This window comes from Mytilus galloprovincialis, chromosome 4, assembly GCF_965363235.1.
Source record: "Mytilus galloprovincialis chromosome 4, xbMytGall1.hap1.1, whole genome shotgun sequence".
In the NCBI taxonomy this organism is placed as follows: Eukaryota; Metazoa; Mollusca; class Bivalvia; order Mytilida; family Mytilidae; genus Mytilus; species Mytilus galloprovincialis.
Genome location: NC_134841.1, coordinates 6,746,074 through 6,770,789, shown reverse-complemented (window position 1 = coordinate 6,770,789; position 24,716 = coordinate 6,746,074). Strand labels below are relative to the sequence as shown.

The window sequence follows — 24,716 nt, the reverse complement described above, 5'->3', positions numbered from 1 at the left end:
TGTATTCTGTCTGTTATGTTTGTGTTTCGTTTATTGTTTTTTCATAATTCAGGCGATTGGTTTTGTTTGAATTGTTTCAAATGTTGTCATGTCGAGCCATTTCATAGCAGACTTAACTTTATGTGTTTTAATCTTTGTCGAATGTAACAAAAAATGCTTTAATCCACGTTAATTGGATTTTGTTAGTTAGCTCTGCTATTGAAAATAATGCCACATTTTCATATTTTATTTTCTTTTATTAAGTGCAAATGTGGTGCTTATTTAAAAAATTGCATGTTCAATCCTTTAAGGTAGATAGGGTGTCTTCCTCCATCTTGGATTTGGAAATACCAGAAAACAAGGTCTAGATCTTTAATAGAATGTGCAAATTTTTAGAGTAGTAGGTAATTCATGTGTAAGAACTTCCACTTCTACATAGAAAATGACATTTTTATCCTTTTTATGATTGTATTTTTACAAAAAAACAGAAAATGTTTGTCTGAACATTTTTTTTTGCAACTTTGCCACATAAGGGGAGCAACTCAAATGCAAGGGCAGATAATTCAGATTAAGGTATTTTTACAATAGAATGTGTTAGGAAATTCTCTATTTTATTATGTAACAAGAAAACGGGTCCGATGACCCCATTTTTTCTTTTTCTTCTATTAAAGCTATCTTTTCATATGTTATCTCAAAATTCTATGGTGTAGTTTACAATTTATTGCAGAAAATTGGGGTTTCCATGCATAATCTATACAAAATTTGTCAATTTTGAACACCGTGTAGCATGAAAATAAGCCCGGTGATCCATTCTTTTTATAACTTTAAAAAAAAAGCATACTATAAACTTTATTTTGGCAAATTATTAAAAAATTCTATGGATTTTAATTTAGACACCCCATCTACCTTAAGTTTATTTTGTCATCAGTCTAATTTCATTTACTAAATCGTTCACATCATGCTTCGTCTTAACAAACTAGAATTTTCACGTAAGTCTGAACGATCTTTGATTTCTTCGGCATGGATAATGCCAGTCTTTTCCAGAAAGTATCTACAGCCCTTTGATTGGTTTCTCCAGGCCACGTGATATAAGTTACGGATTGTACAAAACATTTGAGGGTATCATCCTTTAAACCTTGGCAGTTTTCAAATTTATCCAGAAATATTGGAATTATTTTATGTTTTGATTTAGTGTTGATCATTTCAGCATGAGCCACTTCGTATTCAAAAGTAGTATAGCCTCCTTGTAAATATTCTCTGCTGATTATCATTATTGTTCTACGGCTGTTGGCAATGGCGTCAAGTATGTTAGAAGTGATGGCTGAAAAATATAAATCTAACCTTTATATTCAGTATAAGACGAAAAAATTAAAAATGTGACACGGTTTGCTGTGGTGGTGATATTAATAAGATGTAAAAATCGGATCGCTAGCTTTCATATTCAAAATTTCTAATAGAGATATTTTTCATGGGGTTTGGGTTGCTCAGTCTTTCATTTTCTGTGTGAAGTTTTTGGAAAGATTATTTATTATCTTATCATTTGTCGATTGCGTTATTTACCCATCTTTGATTTTTAAAAGTTTGACTGGTCACCTAGTATTTTCATAGTTTTCTTAACCAAAGATTCAAGCAGATGTTGATGGTGTTGTAAAGTCCCAGGGCTATTTAGAGCTTTAAATATGTGGAAGACAAATGTCATCTAGATTTCAATAATTATTAGTTTCTGTGATTATATTCTATAACGCATTGATGTTTATCCCATTTTCACCCTTTTAAATTCATAAAAGCTTATTAGTTGACCTTTTCCTGGTCAGAAGTCCTTATGATGAATACACAATTTAAATCCCAGTTGTTTTTCCAATTTAGGGTACAGGTTTTGATAAACAAATTGGTTATCTTCCTCTTTAAACGATACAAATGCATTCCACAATTTAGAATCTGAAAAAAAAATAGACACAAAAAGTCAATAAACTATAATTATATAATTGTAAAAATAAAATAGATACAATTTATCCGCATTTATTTCACAGCAGACCATTTTCTGAAAGTTTATTGGTCAAACTACTTAAATTGACAGCATGCAGTTAAGGGTTTATGAACTTTTTTGGCGTATTTTCAGATAATTTTAATTAAAAAAAAGCTTTTACTATGTCGATATGTATGCTTTGGTGCAATTTTACAAATTTACGTGAACTTTTTAAAATTTTGCTTTAAAATTCCGATTAGCAGCGATGTGTACTATTTGGATGTAATGATGAAATGATTGTTAAAGGTTTTACGAATATTCAGAAGGTAGATAGATAGGTGGCTGTGTAACGACTAATGAATGGACCAATTTAAGTATAACGTAAAAGTTCCCAAATTGCATCTATTATGCAAGATAACAAACGAAATCTTATGGGATTTCATAGAGACTAAACTATTTGTATTTATATAATTTGTCATAATGCACGTCTTTAAAGATAGCTACATATACTCAATTCGAATTAAACGTACGTGTGAATGAGGCATAATATATTAACAAAACGTTCGCATTACATGCATGTTGCATGCGACAATGTACAATTTATAAAAGTTGGAAATTTAAAAATATGACTACCATTTCATAAAACAAAAATACATAGCAAACATGGGCTAATGTCAAATTGTTTTAAAAAAATGTTAAGAAATAAAACAAAACATCAGTTATTCATTTTTACAGATATGTTGTTAAACATGGATGCAATTTTAGGTACTCCACATAACAGTAATATAATCTTGATTGTTATATATGGAGGTCGGTTCGAACCCTTTTTTCTATGATTCAGCATGGATTCAAAGTTACATTTGAGTAAGTGTATAGTAAATCAGGATACATCTATAAAATTAACACAGAATGGAAACTTGTGTCTGTTTCTTCAATGAACGCAGAACGAAAAAAAAAATGTCAAAATATGTGAAATTTGGGTACCTTCACGTAGTTGATATCAAGGGGCACATTTATACTTCGATCTTTTAACTCAAGTAACACAAACTTATGATATCATGTCTCCTGTTATACGATATACTCATATATTGCTGCTGATTGTTGTTAGGGCAAGAAACTTAAAAGAGAGTATAAATGCTTATGCTAAACGAAACTGTTAATATCGTTTATAATTATAGGGTCGTTTTTTTTTAAATACTTCACACCTTTATTAGTCGCCTATGTCGTTATCTATTATTTGTTTTGAAATCTATTTTTTTATATACTTGCCGTCATCTTCCACCTTCTGAAATCTATATGCTATTTGCAGAAGAAATATTGGTTTCTTTTTCTTCAGGGTAAGAATCGTTATGATTACCAATACAAGAAGACAACACATAGAAACAAATATGTATGCAATCTTTTTACCAGTGGAACCTGTAAAGATAAGTATGTATCTACAGCATCTCACACAATTGTAAATTTAAGTATAGAAAATTACTGAGGGAATAAAATTGACCATCTTATCGCAGAAAAGGCATGTTTTAATATTTCAAATAATTATTTGAAATCCTAGTAGGTGCGCGTTGGCGTCATTTAAGATGGAACAGAGAAAAATAAAAGTAATAGAAACAAAACACACGAATGTGTATATTCAGTTACTCTTATTAAATCCTAACCCTACCTGTGTATATTCAGTTGCTCTTATTAAAGTCTAACCCTAACCCATCTTATATTTCTTAACATATTTGGATAACATTGTCAAAGAAAGCTTACGCCTGTAATTTACGAGCGTATGCTTAACACTAAAAACAAGTAAAATTGTGTTGATATACATTTACCTGGTTTGTCATTGTTGATAACTGTTAGATGTGTTGATGTAGTGCTGTTTCCAGTAACACCAGCTTTGTTTGTTGCCGAACATATGTATAGTCCATCATCGCTTAATTCTAACTTTTGTATTGTCATTGATGGGTTCTTTGGAGTGGTCTTGCTGTATTTTGTTTCATTAGGTTTAAGGAGTATATAGCTTCCGTTGGATTGATACAGAAAATACCAACCTACATGATTGACAGGACTAGTTTTAGATGTAACAGCACAACCTAGATTCACAGAACCTCCTATCTCTCCGACATAGCTTGTCTTAGATACCTCTACAGTTAAATCTCCTACAAAGGAATAAAATAAACACGAAGATTTTTATCACTTATATATTCCCTAGGGTATCACCAGCCAAGTAGTCAGCACTTTGGTGTTGACATGAATATCAATTATATGGTCATTTTTTTTATAAATTTATAAATTTTTGAATTAATAATTATTGCATTTTGATCAAGAAGTAGTAAAGTGTGCCAATAAAACCCCTCTTGCATTTTGAATGGTGTCCGACGAAAAAACGAAAAAAAAAATTTCGTTGCTTTCATGATGCTACTACATCCTCATTACGCTTCTACAACGATCCCGCTACGATTATACCACGTTCTCACCGCGCTTATTCTGCGACCTCACTATGCTTATCAAGATCTTTCTACGCTCTTCACGTTCTCAATACGAACATGCCACGAGTTATTCGATTGCAACACGATCTTACTTCGATTATAACACGTTCTTACCACGATTATACTACGTTCATACCGCGATCTTACTACGTTCTCAGCAATAACGTCAACATTGTGTTCCATATCAATACAGTTCAATTCCTTCTATTTCTGATTAATACGTAGATTTCTCGGAAAAAATACAGTCATGCCACCAAAATCCACTAGAACACGTGGGCGTGGTGGTAGGGGTTGATGTAGAGACAGAGGGAGCAAAATAACGAATCCAAATCAAGCAGAGATGTCTGACCGACCAATCCAACCAAAATTGCAACCTATTGCTGGTCCATAAAGCTCAAATGACGATATTTTAATGAACGATAGCAGAGATGACTCAGATGTGTCAATAGATATAGGAAGATGTGATATACAACTCTCCATCCAAGTAACACTTTATAAAAGTAAAACATTATAGGCCAAGGTACGGCCTTCAACACGTAGCCTTGGCTCACACCGAAAAGCACGCTATAAAGGGCCCAACAAAATTACTAGTGTAAAACCATTTAAACGGGAAAAACCAACGGTCTAATCTACATAAAAACGAGAAGCATGATTGAGCCGTTAGAGCAAATGGATAATTACGTTCAGACTAACAAAATCTAGGGAGCTTTTTTATATAGTTTATGTGAAAATGACAATAAGAATGATGGTCGTAGTGTGAACGTAGCCAGGTCGTAAGAAGAGCGGGATGAGGAAGACAAGGGCGTGCTAGAATCGTACTATGGACGTGAACAGCGTAGTATAGTCGTAGTGGAAGCGTAGTTGGGTCGCGGTGAGAACGTGATGGTCGTAGTGAGGTCGCGATAACGTCGCTGTGAGATCGTAGCGCAATATCTCCGAATTAAATCACGCTTTTGCTACGCTCTCGCTACGATTGTACAGAGACCTTTGCGATCTTACTACGATCTTAGTGCGCTCTCACTACGCTTCTTCTACGACCTGATTTCGCCACGACCGCACCACGATTGTTTTGAACATGTTCAAAGTTGGTCACGCTCTTCACGATCTTGAAGACCTCACCACGACCGTGATACGACCTTACTACGATCATCAAAATTTTAATTTATTTCACAAATCGTAGTGCGATCGTGGACTAGTGGGACTGCGATATTGCTAACGATCTGTCAAAAAAATCTTTTAAAAAATATTCCGGCCAAAATGACTTAAATGTGGACGTTAATTCCAATGCGCCGAATATAGAAAATGTTGCGCTCTCTGCACGTAGAGAACCCTTGCAAACTTTATGAGGGGTCCGTAGGTGACCTGTTGCAATGCATTTAAGTGGCAGTCAATATTACCTCACCCCGAACGGCCTTTATTAAGCTGGGGTCACACATTCACGATTTTTACTGCCGTCCTTGACAGGACCATTCCCGATTAAAATTTGTCAAAAGTCTGATCAAAATCCTGTAAATCGTGGATGGATATTTAAACTTTATTTAAAATTTGTAAAACAAATAAATTAATCACGACAACAATCAGATATTGTTCAGGAAGCGTCGATATTCAACCGTTTCCAAGCGAATTTACCCCGATAATCCCGTTCTCAATCCGCTTCTAATCCAATTTGTATATTTCGCCTGGTAAAATTCGCCCGAGTCTGTCACGACTACGTCCCGATTCTACCGAATGTAATCCGACAGAGATCAGACAGTGAACCGACGCTGACGGATGTTATCCGTTCGAAAACTGTCGGCCTGACTCGGGATGATCAGGTACTGTCGGAACGTAATCCTATCACGGTCCGCTCTATCGCATTGCAAACGGCTTTGTCCGGTCTCAGTCGTATTGTATTTTGTAAAAGAAGAGGGACGAAAGATACCAAAGGGACAGTCAAACTCATAAATCTAAAACAAACTGACAACGCCATGACTAAAAATGAAAAAGACAAACAGAAAAACAATAGTACACATGACACAACATAGAAAACTAAAAAATAAACAACACGAACCCCACCAAAAACTAGGGGTGATCTCAGGTGCTCCGGAAGGGTAAGCAGATCCTGCTCCACATGTGGCACGCGTCGTGTTGCTTATGTGATTACAAATCCGGTAAATAGTCTAATTCGGTAGGTCACATTCATGAAAGGGAAGGGGATTGTAGTTACGACGTAAGGAACATATCCGATATCATTTGTGAAACGGTTATTCCATAACGATCAACCAACTCGTGATGGCGTCCGTAAAATTTACGAAGGGATGATTTCAACTTCACCATTTGGAACTCTTGGTTTAATAGCTTCCTTGTGAGCAGTAACCCTCTATCAAGAAAATCATGATAGGAAATGCAAGCACGGGAATATCGTATCAATTGGGAGATATATACCCCGTATGCAGGTGCTGCTGGAATGTTGCTACTTAGAAATGGAAAGTTCACAATTGGAAAGCTGAAATCATCTCTTTTGTCGTAAAGTTTTGTTTTCAACCGACCCTCATTGTCAATTTCTAGATGTAAGTCAAGATATGAAGCCGACTTAACTGTATCTGTAGTATCCTTTATCTCCAATTCGATGGGATAGATGCGTTCCACATAGTCACCAAATTTGAATTGTTTAGTGAAAGAACGTCATCTATATAGCGGAAAGTAGAGTTAAATGTAATTGTCGGTACTCAGACGTGGGTATCATTGACGAATTTCGTATCAATAACGGAACTGTTCCGGAACGGTTTCGGCAAAAACGGTTCGCAATCGACAAGATCTGGATGCAATCGGCAGAAAAACAGCAATGAAAAATTTCTCCAGATCATTACCGTTCCGCAGGACACCATCCAGAATACACAGAATATTGTTAGGATTTTGATCCGATACAGCAGAATCTGTCACGACATAGGCACGATTGTAATCCGACTAGACAAAATCGGCTGATTTTTACCGAATGTTACGGGACGCAGCTAACTGTCGGGGTGCTTCGCCGAACTATTCTGACCCTTCCCGACCCGTAGGAATCTGTTACGAACTTAAACGACTGCGTTCAGACAATGATAGGACATTCCAGATAATTGAGGAAAGTAATCCGACTTTTTCACTTTTCGTGTCGTATCGATGTCTGATCTCAAACAGGAGCAACAATCGTCAATGTGTGAACCCCGCATTACAGGAACTACCTCTGGTATTTATTTCTATTTTGTTCTCGTCCTGAACACGTATGAAACATTTGCAACTGGACGTTAAGCGACCAATAATCAATGAATCAAAAACTAAAATTAATACGATCATGCAACAAACTTGATTCTCAGTCGCTCAGGTGGCAAGCATTCCTTATCTTCTTATTTTCTTACTGCTACTCATACTTTACGGTACAAATGTCCGTTAAGTCATTGATGCCATACACGGTCCATAAATCATCATTTAAAATTGAGAAAGGAAATTATATCATTGTATGAATTCTCATACTAGAATGAACGTTCCTTTTATTCATACCTATTACTTTCAATCTGAATTTGTCGACTGAACCTTTGAGTTCGCACTTGTATAGGCCTTGATCTTTAACCTTTAGTCTTTCAATTTTAAGGTTGAATCTCCCAAGATCAAAATCCCCTACCACTGACAATCTCGGTCTCAAGTCATCCGGAATTTTGGGTTTATTTAATTGATTTTTCCAGGAATAATCAGCTTCATGTGGTGGGGGATTTTTGGCAGGGCCGTACCATGTAATGGTTCCATCTAATGTGCAGTTTAATATGATTGTTGAGTCAACATGCCCTATCACAGTGTGTATTGCTGTTGAAAAGCCTAGAAGTAAATAACAGATATTTTATTTCAAAATTAGATTTGATATTTAGATATTCAAATCGACTAAATAAAATATATAAAAAGGCATCTCAAAAACAGCATACAGCCAAAACAAACATATTTCTTATAATGTTAGTTACAATATTGCTACCTGATTGTGTTGTATTACATAATGAGTGTTAGGGCTGTAATTTAACTCTGAAGCAATTGATGTGCATGTTCATCTCATGTTCTCTCTTCTAAAAAAAATGTGAAAGACTTATTTCTTATGATATTCACTTTTTTTTCTTCTTTTAACGCCCCCATTCATTGATGACTCTAATTTTTACATCCTGGATACATTGTCAAGAGCATTTGCACATTTCTATTTATATGCATAGACGGCGTGCATAAAGCTGAATCCACAAACGTAACGTCTTCAAACTAATAAAATCATTTACGACGTCGATATTTCCCTCAATAAAACGTAAGCATAACAAACACACTGGTAACTTAGTTTATAACAAGATTTTGAACATACTTTTTTTTTTTCGAACAACAAAGCACAGCAAATGCACATTTGAAATCTAAAAAAATATATGCTAAGAGCAGTGTAATGGAAATAAAAAGCGACTATTCCGTGGGCCCTACACAGAAAATAGCGTTAAAACGTCATTTCTTTAAACTGTAACATACTAGCTGGATATTTAATAAAAATCAGGTGTTCAGCCTAGACTATCGAATCATTCATATTTTGCAGATTTTTTTTAACCTATTGATATGCACATTTAAAGCATATTTTTGGATAATAATAATATAATTTGGAAATTAGTATGGCTTTCATTATCACTGAACTAGTATATATTTGTTTAGGGGCCAGCTGAAGGACGCCTCCGGGTGCGGGAATTTCGCTACACTGAAGACCTGTTGGTGACCTTCTGCTGTTGTTTTTTTTTCTATGGTCGGGTTGTTGTCTCTTTGGCACATTCCCCATTTTCATTCTCAATTTTACATTTGAAATATCAAGTTATTTTGTAATAAAAAATAGAAATTACATATATTTTTTCTTGGCGATTCTTCCATTTTCGAATATTAATCCTTCCAAATTACTACTTCTTACACATAGCGAACTACGTTCCAAACTCATTCACCATTGCTATTTTTTATTTTTTGGGGGGTAAATTTCGTATAACGTCATTGTCGGACTCCGAAAAATTGTATCATACGAAAATGCGTGTAAATATGTTGAATTTGTATAAATTTTATGTCAAAAAATCTATTTTATGCTTATCTAATGTTACAAGTTCCACATATTTTTTCCGTTTTCTCTACGTTCGTTTAATACTTTATATATTGAATTTTGATAACCTTACTAATAATGTGGATTTTAATGGCTAACACCTATTATTTTATCATTCAAAAACCATTCATGTTTTAAGATATTTTAAACAAGGTTGAATAACACACTTTTTAAAAGCACATTTAACAGTTGCCGTCAACTTTGTGCACGCTGTCATAGTGTTAAAAGAAAAATGACATAACACTTGAATTAGTAAATGTCATTGAATTTATTCGACCCAGCTTGCACTGATTATTATTTGCAACAAGTTTCCAAGCAATTGTTCATAAAAATTTAATGAACTGAATTGCTAATGATATTACATTGCTAACAGTTCATATTTCTCTGAACATTTCAAATTTTGTTGATGAATTTTGATCGGAGCTCATTGATCGCCATCGAACACAAAATAACGGATACCACAGATACAATTATATGTACTTTTTTTGTCTTGAATTTGTCAGTCGTATGAGTGAAGTGCGGTTGGGCACTAAATATTTATGTCTAGGTTGATGACAGATCTATCATTGCAACAAAAGGCTGTACCGATCTCATACACCATATATAATCTTTTCTATGGAGCTTTTTTTCATGAGAATGTTTCACACATTCGTCAAATAATCTTGGTGCTGAAAGTGAAAAGAGAGAGAGAGCGGGTAGTTATATAGTCTACAAATAGTTATCAAAGGTACCAGTATTATATTTTAGTACGCCAGACGCGCGTTTCGTCTACATAAGACTCATCAGTGACGCTCAGATCAAAATAGTTATAAAGTCAAACAAGTACAAAATTGAAGAGCATTGAGGACCCAAAAATCCAAAACAGTTGTGCTAAATACGGCTAAGGTTATCTATTCCTGGGATAAGAAAATCCTTAGTTTTTTCGAACAATTTAAGGTTTTGTCAACAAGAAATTTATTCAAATGTCCATATAATTGATAATCATGTCAACACCCAAGAGCTGACTACTGGGCTGGTGATACCCTCGGGGATGAAATGTGCAGCAGCAGTGACATCGATAGTGGTGTAAAAAAAATATAATTTTAAACGCCAGACGCGCGTGTCTACATAAGACTCATCAGGACGCTCAAATCAAAATAGTTATAAAGCCAAATAAGTACAAAGTTGAAGAGCATTGGGGAACTAAAATTCCAAAAAATACTTATTGATTTAATGTTTCTTCATTGGAATTAACATCCAATACACATATCATTTAGCACATATTTTACGTAGCAGATATATGTCTAAATAAAGAATCGAACTCTTTTGAACTCATCTTGATTTCGTATATTTATAATTAAATGTTTTCCGAGAAAGAAAGTCATTTTACGTGCACATGACTACAATTTGTATATCCTAGAGTACAAGTGATATTGTCATAAGGTAATAAGATGTAGTCACACAATGACCTCTTGAAGAAAAGTGTATGATATCTTATAAGGTTTTTTTCTTCTTTAAATGCAATACGTCATGTCTTTGGTTGTAATTTGTAGTGAACAAAACAACTTTAACATCAGACACATTGTTTCATACCACGGAAATTTGCATCTCCGTATTTTAATATATTATGAATAGTGCAAACTCAAGTTGTTTACGAAAACATATATCAGCAAACACAAAATTTCCAACCACGCTCCATGTGTTAAAGAGATTACATAAGGAGGATCTAGCTAGAAACTCCAACAACCCTTCCGATCAACAAATGCAATAGAAAGAAGACAATGCTAATATACACTTTTGAATGTTTTCTTTATAGTACTATTCCAAATACACGTTGAAAGTTCAAATACAACGTCACATAGAACACAAATTGGTATGTTCTTTCTCGTTTTAGTTTAAGAACAATCTTGATTTATGAAGAACCGCAAGTATAAAAAAACGAAGATGATAAAACCGCAAATGATTGACTTTTTGATCGATAACAATTTTGTTCAGTTTGATGGATTAATATTTAGAAAAAACGTCGTTTTCCTAATCGGTACTAAGTTTGCAATCATTCTTTCTGATTTTTTTTTATATGAATACGAGGCAGAATTCTTCTAAAATATTCTTGAACATGAAAAGAATAAAAGCCAATTTTTGAAGTTCTTTCGTTTTATTTTGAACTTTTAGAAACATGTATACTGATGATTTTCGGTCACTCAATAGCCAACATTTCAGTAAGCATTTGCATCTCATTTCTCTCATTGAATTTGAAGGGATAATACTGAACCTACAAAGTCTGCTTCATATCTTGATCTATTCCTCGATATTGATATTGACATATATGGACGACTTTAAACGTGAATTTATGACAAACGTGACGATATAAAATCGGTAGAATAATATTTGCACTATGAATTCAATGAGAATTCACTCAAAATAGTATGATTATAAGATGTGGCATGACTGCTATTAACATTTGTATAGTCTGGTTTGCCATACGAAAGTTTCATCTTCATAAGACTCGCAATGAGAGTTCGAATCAAACCAGTTGTAGAGCCAAATCAAATATTACGAAGTTGAAGATCATTAATAACCGAATATTCCGAAAAATTATAAACCATACCAAACGAACACGACAAAAATATCTAAGCATTTCAATGTCCCGCATTGGCCCTTCAATTACAATCAAAGTCCACAATATTCAGACGTAAAAGGGTATCAGTTGCAAATTGTGAAACAAGTAACATCTGGATTGAGTCATCAGCATACAAGTAATATCTGGATTGAGTCATCAGCATACAAGTAATATTTATCTATGAAGATAGAGCAATATTATTCTAAAAGACTCCTGACTGAAAGTAAACCGTCAAGTATACTGTTGGTATTAACCATATTTGTTAGTACTCTACAGTACCTATTAAATGACTCGAGACACTAACAGTTGACATCATTTTGCTGAATTTAAGACCTTACGATGACCTGTTATTATTAATTTCTACGTGATTTAGTGTCTGTTGGAGAGTTATATACATGACAATCACGTCACATCTTCTAATTTTATACACTAGCTATTCTAACCCGGTGTAACCGAAATTTGTTTTTTTCTCAATCGATTTATGAGTTTCGAACAGCAGTATACTACTGTTGCCTTTATCTATAAAAAAAAGTTATCTCTTTTTTTACAATGTAAGTGGTTACCAAACTGAAAAGATATTGCAGCTTTTGTTACTTTTTTTACTATAGCTTCAAATGTTACGTTTGGAAAAGGTTTAAAATTAAACAAGACAGTTGTGTTAATACAGTGACTCTTTTCAATTTAAAAAAAGGAGAGACAAATGTCTAAAAAAACAACATCATCTTTGTACTTGAAATTTCAGCGAAAACACTTTACATGCACATGACTTCAATTTTTCATTTCCTGAGAATAAGAGTGTGATTCTGCATTTGTTATCACTTAATAAAGTACAGCTGCACAATGACCTAAGTAACTTTTTATTTCACTGATTGATAGTTAATGTTTGCATCATTGAACTTTCGTAAAATCTTAACTAACAAGAGACGAAAGATAACAAAAGGATATCAAACTCGTATTTCGGAAACGAACTGACAATACCATGGCAAAAAACCCCGGAAACTATAGAAATTATATATTGGTTTTGTTTATTAGTAAAAGTCTATTTTTATAGAACTTTGCCATTTAGTTCTTTGCCAGATATAAGTCCTCTCAGAGTCGGAATCAGAATACTAGTTCCATCAAATACCCGTCCAGTTTCTGAATTTCCATAATATATTTGTGAATTATACTTCATACATCTTTCCCGGTCTTCCATGTTTATGATAAATTGTATCTCTTGTAAAGTTATCTACTTCCTAACAAGTTAGACTTTTCAGTCAAACCTAGACTAGATTTCTTTGACTTCTTCGGCATTGATAATTCTAATCGATCCCAAAAAGACACTAAAGACTTCCGATTTGTTTCTCCTGGCCACGTGATATAAGTTACGGACTTTAAAATGCATTTCATAGTGTCGTCCATTAAACCTTGTAGATTTTCGAATGTGTCCACTAAAACTGGAATGATTTGATGTTTAGATTTGCTGGTTATCATTTCAGCATATGCCATTTCATATTCAAAAGTGGTATATCCTCCTTGAAGGTATTCTTTACTTATGATCAGTATAGAACGACGGCTGTTAACTATAGAGTCCACTATGTTGGTGGCAATGGCTGGTGAAAGAAAACATTTAAAATTAATGTTATTATTGCAAGAACAAAAAACTAAATATTTCCATTTCTGCATACATTTGTTTTTCTACAAAAATACAACTATCTGTGGCGTTTTTTGATTGATAATTCATTGTATCCATCGTATATTACCTTCGACAATGGAAATATATTAAAAGCCCATCAACTAACAAATGAGGTATGGTGTTTATTTTTTTATTAACTAAACAAGAAGACCTGTTTGAGTTTTTACGTTTTCCAAATTAAATCGATAAATATGGCTCTCTACCTTATATGTAGTATGCAACATGAAAAGTGCTATTCTCCATGTAGTTATAATAGATCTAAGCAATATAACTGAATTGTTTGGATAATTAATGGATTGGAAAATTATATTTCTAAGATTAAATTTATCAAAGGTCTTTCTATATAATTAATCTGCTTCTTGTCAAATGAATATTGATGGAGTTTTTTTCCCCAAGGGTACCACAAGCCCAGTTTTCAGCACTTCTGTGTTGACATGAACTATCAATGATATGGCCATAAATAAAACATTGACTGTTTATATGATCATTTTTATAAATTTCCTGTTACAAAACTTAGAATTTTTCGAAAAACTAAGGATTTTCTTATCCAAGGAATATATTACCTTAGCCGTATTTGGCACAACTTTTTGGAAGTTTGAGTCCTCAATGCTCTTCAACTTTTGACTTGTTTGGCTTTATAACTATTTTGATCTGAGCGTCACTGATGAGTCTTATGTAGACGAAACGCGCGTCTGGCGTATAAAATTATAATCCTGGTACCTTTGATAACTATTTAAAAACCTTTGCATTTTTGAAATACAAATAAGGATTTTTCCAATTCAGAAATAGATTATCTAAGCTGTTTTTGTCAAAACTGTCAGTAATATTTGGTGCTTAATGCTCTTCAACTTTGTTTTTTTCCGGCCATTTTAAATGTTTTAATTAGATAATTAGAACGTCACTGATTAGTCTTTTTTGTAGTCGAAACGCGCGTCAGGCGAATATACAAATTTTCAATCATGGTATATATGATGTGTTTATTTAAAGTATTTTCGCTGGTACTTGTAGTTTTTATTGATAAGTCTATATAAAAATAAATTTTATGAACAAAACATCAAATCGCTATCGTCCTTTTTGAGCATCATTTTTCCTTTTGATACGAATAAGGAAATTAAAAAGATAAAAAAAAGTCATAAGTTGAATAATATTTACCTTTTCCTGGTAAGAAGTCCTTATGATGAATACAAAGTTTAAAACCAAGTTGTGTTTCAAGTTTCACGTACAACTTTTCTGTCACAAATTTGTTATCTGCATCTTCTGATTTAAATGATACAAATGCATCCCATGATTTTGAGTCTAAAAGAATACGGAGTGAAAGAGATATCAATTTTTAAATAACGCATGATTATGATAAGTAAACAATGAAAAGTTTCGAAACAGAGGCATCAAGATGATTGTAAAACCAAGAATGTCATAAGGACAATAAGGAGTATATCAAAAGTGTTATCACCAACACAACAGATCTATCAAAAGCTTCAGAAAATGTTATATTTAATGAAACATTCTATTTATATGTATTAAAAGGTTAAAATTATTCAGAAACTTTTAAATTCGAAATCCAAATACATTTTCCATTTTTAAATTCATAGACCGTACAAATCTGCTAAAAATATTTCCATGCTTCATTAAAATATGTTTGTTGATAAATAATCTATGTAAATTTGTTAGACATGCCAACATTATTATTCCGTTTTCTTTATCTTTTAAGTGATTTTTGTTCTAAATTTTAGTCACAAGAGTATAAATATATATATGCTTTATTTGAATTATTACGGGTGAAAAAGAAGAAATTATTTTGTGTATTTGTCGACTTCGAAAAAGCTTTTGATTTTATTCATCGAAACTCATTATTTTTTAAACTGATATTAAACCATGTGAACGGAAAATTTCTAAGAATTATTAAAAGTATGTATGATGATGTCAAATCTAGAATTGTTCATAATTCAGAAGTTTCTGATATCTTTGCTTGTGAAACAGGAGTTAGACAAGGGGAAAACCATTCTCCTTTACTTTTCTCCTTGTATCTAAATGATTTACATGAATTTTTAGAAAATTCTGATATTGAAGGAATTCAGTCTGTAACAAAAGATATTGAAAATGAACTTTTTGTATATTTTAATTTTTTTCTGTTATTGTATGCTGATGATACAATACTACTTGCTGAATCTAGCCATGATTTACAATGTATGTTGGACAAATTTTCAGAATATTGCAAACAATGGAAATTGAAAATAAATATAAATAAAACGAAAATTATGATATTTTCAAAAGGTAGAATACCTAGAAACTTGTTATTTAATATAGATGGAAATGAAATTGAGATATTCAGTAGCTATAAATATCTTGGTATTATTTTTTCTAGAAGTGGCTCATTTCTTTCCACCAGAAAATATCTACGTGACCAGGCGATTAAAGCAATGTATGCTGTAATAAAAAAATCCAGATTAAATAACTTGTCGATCGAGTGCCAACTCGATATGTTTGATAAGGCTATTGTTCCTATACTAACTTATGGGTGTGAGATATGGGGATTTGAAAATTTAGATATTCTTGAGAGAGTTCATTTGCGTTTTTGTAAACATATATTGAGGTTAAAAAATTCAACCCCCAATTTTATGGTCTATGGGGACTTGGGAATATACCCGATTTCAGTTACCGTCAAGACACGTATGATTAATTTCTGGTGTCGTTTACAAGAATGGAAAGAGAGCAAACTATCATGTTTATTATATAAGCTGCTATATGTAAATCTCAATAACTATGGTTATGATAGTAAATGGATATTATATATACAGAAAATTTTTGATGACTGTGGAATGTCAAATATATGGCAAAGTCACAACTTATTTGAGAAACGTTGGGTTGTATTGAGTGTTCAGCAAAGATTAGGAGATCAGTTCATTCAAGAATGGTCAACAGAAATGAACAATTCGCCCAAGGGGCTGTGTTATAGATTGTACAAAAATGTTTTTAAATTTGAACACTATTTATCAGTACTACCATTTAATTTATTAATAACCTTATGTAAATTTAGATGTGGGAACAACCGTTTGCCCATTGAGACGGGAAGGTGGCGCAACATCCCAAGATCTGAAAGATTGTGTCACCTTTGCGCCTCAGCTGACATTGGTAATTAATACCAATTGTATCATGTCATGTAATTATTTCAAAGATTAAAAAGATGCAAATACTTACCACAATATTGTAATAAAAATATAAATGTTATCAAATTCAAACAAGTATGTTCAACTCAAAATATTGTTGAGCTTGAGAAACTTTGTAGATTTATTAAATCTATTTCTGTGAAAGTCTATCCTCCTGGTTAATACAACTATATGTTTATTTTTCAATTGTGTAAATATTTATCATATTTATTTGTATTTCACACATGCTATATCTTATATATGTAATGTATATTATTGTAATATCTTCTCTGTAACTATGTATTTGGTTTATGAGAATAAAGATCATTCATTCATATTATGTCAATGCTCTTCAACTTCGTACTTTATTTTGCCTATTCAACATTTTTTTATTCGCGCGTCACTGATGAGTAGACGAAACGCGCGTCTGGCGTATATAGGAAATTTCATTCCTGGTATCTATGATGAGTTTATTATCTTGAAATTTTTCTTGTTTGGAAAATTGATCGAGATGTTTTCTTCACTATGTCTATGGCAATTGACGTATAATTCAAATCTTTAAATGAAGAAAACCAGTCTGGGCAACTATGATGGTCTTCGGTGTAAGCATGGTTAGATGTTATTAACAGTTTTCTTATTGGCACTTTTCTTAGCTGACAGTGTTTATATTATCAACTTATCATCTACGTTAATTACATATGTGTTTTTTGCAACCAATGATGAGTACTTACCATCATCTTCAACTTTTTGGAATTTGTATGCAATTTTCAAAAGAAAAAATGGTTTCCTTTTCCTCAGTACCAAAGCAGTAATGACCAACAACACAATAAGACAAGACACTAAAACTGATATGTACGCAATCCTCTTATCTGTGGAGTCTACAAAGAGATTTATGTGACATGTATGAAATGGCGATTTTCAATACATACAGCTAAACAAAAATAATCCCTGCTATTGAATTTTGTTATGTTTTTAACACAATAGTCCCAAAGCTTTCATGCATTAATCGATGAAAATATGTGTTGACAGTTAAATTTATTGTATTTGTGCTAAACAACACCATGATGTTCATGTACTAAACTACATCAGTAAGGGGCAAGACATAAGTTCTTTTCTAGGTTTTTATCATTATTTTTTTTAATGTTTGTGATTTTTTTTTATCATTAGGAGTCTCCTCTATCCTTTGTCATAAACACTCGTTTCAATTTAACAATGGTCAGGTTTCAGGGTTAGCAAGTTAACATGATCGATAGTTTATGAATTGGATGATGTTTTATGGTAAGATAAGGGTCAATTAACATCCCGCTATTTAATGATGTCTCATGGTTAGCTAAGAGTCAGTTTTCCAATCCGCTATTCAATGATGTCTTATGGTTAGCTAAGAGTCAGTTTTCCAAACCGCTATTCTATGATGTCTTATGGTTAGCTAAGAGTCATTTTCCAATCCGCTATTCAATGATGTTCTGTGGTTAGCTAAGAGTCAGTTTTCCAATCCACCATTCAATAATGTCTTATGGTTAGCTAAGAGTCAATTTTCCAATCCGCTATTCAATGATGTCTTATGGTTAGCTAAAAGTCAGTTTTCCAATCTGCTATTCTATGATGTCTTATGGTTAGCTAAAAGTCAGTTTTCCAATCCGCTATTCAATGATGTCTTATGGTAAGCTAAGGGTTAATTGTCCAATCCGCTATTCAATGATGTCTTATGGTTAGCTATGAGTCAGTTTTCCAATCCGCTATTCTATGATGTCTTATGGTGAGCTAAAAGTCAGTTTTCCAATCTGCTATTCTATGATGTGTTATGGTTAGCTTAAAGTCAGTTTTCCAATCCGCTATTCAATGATGTCTTATGGTAAGCTAAGGGTTAATTTTCCAATCCTCTATTCAATGATGTCTTATGGTTAGCTAAGAGTCAGTTTTCAAATCCGCTATTCTATGATGTCTTATGGTTAGCAAAGAGTCAGTTTTCCAATCCGCTATTCCATGATGTCTTATGGTTAGCTAAAAGTCAGTTTTCCAATCTGCTATTCTATGATGTCTTATGGTTAGCTAAAAGTCAGTTTTCCAATCCGCTATTCAATAATGTCTTATGGTTAGCTAAGGGTTAGTTTTCCAATCCACTATTCAATGATGTCTTATGGTTAGCTAAGAGTCAGTTTACCAATCCGCTATTCTATGATGTCTTATGGTTAGCTAAGAGTCAGTTGTCCAATCTGCTATTCAATGATGTCTTATGGTAAGCTAAGGGTTAATTTCCCAATCCGCTATTCAATAAATTAATGTCTTATGGTTAGCTAAGAGTCAATTTTCCAATCCGCTATTGAATAATGACTTATGGTTAGCTAAGAGTCAATTTTCCAATCTGCTATTCTATGATGTCTTATGGTTAGCTAAATAAACTCATCATAGATACCAGGACTAAATTTTATATATACGCCAGACGCTCGTTTCGTCTACAAAAGACTCATCAGTGACGCTCGAATCCAAAAAAGTTAAATAAGCCAAATAAAGTACGAAGTTAAAGAGCATAGAGATCCAAAATTCCTAAAAGTGTTTCCAAATACAGCTAAGGTAATGTATGCCTGAGGTATAAAACCTTAGTATTTCAAAACATTCAAAATTTTGTAAAGTTAATTTATAAATATAACAATATCAATGATAATTCATGTCAGCACAGAGTCAGTTTTCCAATCCGCTATTCTATGATGCCTTATTGTTAGCTAAGAGTCAGTTTTCCAATCCGCTATTCTAAGATGTCTTATGGTTAGCTAAGAGTCAGTTTTCCAATCCGCTATTCTATGATGTCTTATGGTTAGCTAAGAGTCAGTTTTCCAATCCGCTATTCTAAGATGTCTTATGGTTAGCTAAAAGTCAGTTTTCCAATCCGCTATTCTATGATGTCTTATGGTAAGCTAAGAGTCAGTTTTCCAATCCGCTATTCAATGATGTCTTATGGTAAGCTAAGGATTAATTTCCCAATCAAAACAGTGTGGCTGTGGCCATTGATTGACACACTAAATTCATCCATTGACTGGGACAATTTACGTGAACGTTTGTCTGTAACGACCACTGTTCACGACGTACCTACGATAGACATTTAAACTGTGGGGTCACCAAAGGTTTCTTAACGCCTTTAATTATGAAATAATTCGAAAAATCAATCAGGAATAACCTTTATGTTTTGATTTATATAATTGATATAAATCAAAACATCGTTTTATTTCTGATTAATTTTTCGAATTACTTTATTAAGGTGTTGAGAACCTTTGGTGATCCCATAGTTTAAGTGTCTTTAAAAAGTACATAGTGAGCAGTGGTCGTTACATACAAACGTTCACCTAAATTGTCCCAGTCAATGGATGAATTTAATGTGTCAATCAATGGCCACAGCCACACTGTTTTGAATTTCATTCTAATTCTTTATGTTGTATTTTGTGTACTGTTGTTTATCTGTTTATCTGTTGATCTTTTTCGTTTTTAGGTATGGCGTTGTCAGTTTCTTTTCAACTTAAGAGTGTAAATGTTCTTTTTGTATTTTTCGCCTCTCTTTCACATATGAACCTAATATTTTTGGTTATTCCTGTTTTGACTGTTTAAGTTTACTGCATTTTATACCTATAATTCATTTCAGTGGCTACATATCTTGAGAGTCCAAAAGAATACTTATATATAGTAATATACGTATTATGTATCAAAGAAATGAATACTTACCATCAGTATCTAACATTGTTAAATTAGTTGGTGTAGTGCTATTAGCCGTTATTCCAGCAGTATTTGTGGCAGAACATATATAAGGCCCCACATCCCTCAAGTCTAAATTTTCTATTGTTAACGACGGGTTCTTTGTCGTAGGTTTGCTGTATTTTCCTTCTTTATATTTCACTACTTGGTAACTGTCTTTGAAATAAAAATACCATCTAACTTGACGTACAATGCTTGTTGCAGAGGAGATAATACAACCTAGTGTTATAGAACCTCCTATAGCTCCAATATATGTTGACTGTTCGACTCTTACAGTTATGCTACCTGTTAATATATATGTTATTTATGGACAAAGGTGGCATTGTTTCAATTAGTCTTTTGATTTTAGGGATTTTTATTTGTATAATTGTAAATTTAATTACCCTAAGTTTTATGTTATTATGGTCAAAACATGTTGTTAAGATCGATCTAAATTTCTGTGAAATCAATACCTTGGTGTTCTATTTTTTTCAACAAAAATACAAGATTTAATCATTTTTTGAAATTCAATCACATATTTTTGAAAGTCTATCTAGAGAAATGTGGTCATGTATATTCTTTATATGTCACTTTATGGGAATCACTTACCTACTACGTCTAATCGGAAAAGATCAAATGAATCTTTATATATGTCACATTTGTACATTCCTTCGTCGGAAGCCTGTAAATTTTTAATCTGAAGATTGTACCTTCCGAATGAAAAATTCCCTGTTATATTCAATCTTGGAAATAAATTTGTAGGGATTCCAGGACGATTTAACCGATTTTGCCAGGAATAAACCGATTCGTGAGGTGGACCTTTCCATGTAATGCCTCCCCGTAGAGAACAGTTTAATGTGATTGTTGAGTGCACCAATCCATTTACATGTTCTGTTGTTATCACACCTGTAAGTAGAATTACAAAAAAATGTATATATAACGACATAATATTTGCAACAGTTGAATGCAGAAAACCTAAATGCGGTGCTTTAAAGTGGCATTAAAACCCCAAACATCAAAATCAGATCCAAAAGGCGGCTTTTCTACCCAGTTTATCAAATAAAAAGGTTGACAATAACTTGCTGAGAATTTGTCATATTTACATGATTGTAAAATAAGTTAGTAAGTATACATGGTCCATGGTTTAAAGCAAAAGACATACAGTTCTATAGATAGTCTTTATCAAGCTGATATTGATACAAATTACAAAGCGTTTATGTACATCAAAACATAGATGTCTGTGATCAGAACATTAAAGATATTTTTTCGTCTATAACAAATATTTAAAAGACGCTGTCTTTTTAAAATCCCTAGGAGTTGAATAGTTGATCGACAACAGTTTGAGTGGATTAATAATGCAATAAATAGTCATATATTGTAGAAATATTAATTAAGTTGGTATTGCTAGCCTATGCTTCTATGGTCTTAGATACCAGGCGTCGGATCTGTTAACTGACCAATTCTGTCCTCGAGAGGTTGATGCATATATAGCATAACACTCTCAAAACATCCTGTCGACAGACAGTTTAGCTCCGATTGGAGTTAATGCAATTTCCTTGAATTAACTTTTTTTTTAATATAATTTGTATAATCTAAATGGATTTATGAGATTTTATCGTCATTAATCTGCTGTTGCCTTTTTCTTTGCCCATTGACAACAGCGTTTGCTTCCTATCTGTCGTAATTTTACACACACAAAAATTAGGAGCTGGGGTATTTATAACATCTATTAACAAGTGAACGTAGAACGAGGATGTTAACAACTCCCATGTCGGATATGATATATATAGATTATAACATGGCATTTTTCATATCAGACCCTTTATCAGGCCGAGAGCCGACAGGCTCAAGGGATGATTTTCACCATGGGCTGATAAGGGTTCTGATATGAAAAATGACATGCTATGTTAATTTTTTATCATGTACTTTTAGAAGACACGCAGATAAGAACTTTTTTAAAATTTTGAAAAATGCATTTATTGTTTTATATGATTTGCATTTCTTAATGATATACATTTACCTGTTTTTTCATCCTACTTAGTTATGTTTTTCCCTACAAATGTACCATAAAAGTGTATTTTATTGAATTTGCAGAAAGACGTCGAAATGCCATGCAATCAGTAACGTTACAGAAAGACATGCGATATAAACCGGAACCAGTTGGTATAAACCGGAAGAAGTTGATACCGAAAGTCGTATTCCATGGCTAAGACAACTTTTAAATTTAATGAATAAATATATGTACAAATTAGTTTTATCAAGGGGTACAATTATACCATTATTTTATACACATATACATATATTTATATTATAGTTTATCAATGCTATTTCAGACCAAAACAATAAAGAATACTGACCAGAAATGCATGAAATATATATTATCCAAACATTAATATATTCGGTGGCCATAACTATCAACATCACATGACTATTAGTTTTTGCAGTGAATGCAATATTTCAGCGCCCACGTATATACATATGTTTAACTATCAAACCACACTATATTTAAGGATAATGATACATACTTGTCTTCATCTTTTAAATTTAAATGTATAGCAAATGACTTTTGAATTCGAAATATATTCAAAGAGGATATACTAAAATATGTGTATTGCAGATATGACATATGACAGTATGTTTAAACATATGACTTAATTTTATACAGGTATTTTGTCATTTTCACTGTATATAAATCAGACATATACCTTCACTTTGCACTCTCCAAGACTGGAACACTATACTAGGATCAGTTAATGTATAAGATGCATATTTCCATTATTGCACATAATTGATGCATATGAGGGAAATCAGAAATAAACGCACATTTCAATTTAACAGAATAATTTTAATCTGATTTCAATTATCTATACTAATGGATTACTGTTATCTGCACTTTGGTCGGGTTGTTGTCTCTTTGACATTCTCAATAAGACAAAAAAAACAGGCAAAAGAAAGCCGATTTATTGTTTTACTTTGTCATCAGCTAGGTGTTAACTTAAATTAGCGATGGATTTGAGTGAACACGTTTTTTTAAATGCATTTAAAGGGTATATACTATTAATGATAAATTTTGATTTTAGATTTCCAGTTAGTTAGACATTTCGGAACTTTTTGATTGTTAAAAGATTCTTGACAAATTTCTTATCTCCCAAACAGCACAGTAATAAAAACACAATGTTATTTATCAATAACACAATAAAAACACAATGTTATTTATCAATAACACAATAAAACATAATGTTATTTATCAATAACACAATAAAACATAATGTTATTTATCAATAACACAATAAAACATAATGTTATTTATCAATAACACAATAAAACAATGAGTCTTAGTAAAACTATTTAAGATTTGAACTTTCACTCAACCAGACTTTTTGAAGTACTTCTAAGTGTTAGAATAAATATGAATGACAGGAAAAGTGCACTTTAAACTAAGACTAATAAAGCAAGAGTCCATGCGCTAGAATAAAAATAAATAAAAGTAAATGATTATGGTATTAATAAGAATAAACGATTAACTACATCATTTTAATTGCTTTTCAAAAAAATCTTAAGTTTTGTTTTTTCCTTTACCACAGGCGTCATTCCACGTTGATCGATATCTTGTTGATCAACCTTTCTTTTCACATTTTAACTGAATGCAATGTAAGAATACATGTTTAAATTGCAAATGGTTAATCTACATATACTTGTTTCTGAAGGGGAAAAATCCTTATAGTGGTTTAACATTTGCATTTCTTACTGGACGTATTTGAACTATAAGGTGTTGTTTTCACATTTAATAGCACTTGGTCGATACCAGTACAAGAGTATCTTCAGTACTGACATGATTTATAACAAACATTTCTAAAATTGGCCGTTTAAAGTTTCAACTCCCTCAGGCAAAGTTGACTTTATATGGATTAGCTCTTCAACTTTTTTCGGTTTTTATACATCCTCGTTTTCCAAATTTCGGTTATTAGCGTTTCTAGTGAAGATAAATCAAGAAAGGCGCTTCGAATGCATGAAATTTAAAGTGCTATTTTTACATTTTACAGCACT

General features: G+C 32.6%; 1 protein-coding gene across 2 annotated transcripts; it reads right to left on the bottom strand.

Annotated features, from left to right (window-relative positions):
• Window positions 1–863: 863 nt before the first annotated feature.
• LOC143071234 (interleukin-18 receptor 1-like) lies at window positions 864–23,123 on the bottom strand. 2 transcript variants are annotated; one of them, XM_076245418.1, is made up of 6 exons: window positions 23,027–23,123; window positions 21,279–21,575; window positions 20,661–20,975; window positions 17,681–17,827; window positions 14,959–15,102; window positions 864–1,300 (listed from the first exon to the last, which is right to left on the bottom strand). In XM_076245418.1, exons 1-6 carry the CDS (start codon window positions 23,088–23,090, stop codon window positions 948–950), a joined length of 1,320 nt encoding a protein of 439 aa, XP_076101533.1. In that variant the 5' UTR covers window positions 23,091–23,123; the 3' UTR covers window positions 864–947. The 2 variants fall into 2 exon arrangements, with proteins under 2 accessions (XP_076101533.1, XP_076101532.1); XM_076245417.1 differs by lacking the exon at window positions 864–1,300 and adding an exon at window positions 12,973–13,723 and having other exon boundaries at window positions 23,027–23,122.
• Window positions 23,124–24,716: the final 1,593 nt, after the last annotated feature.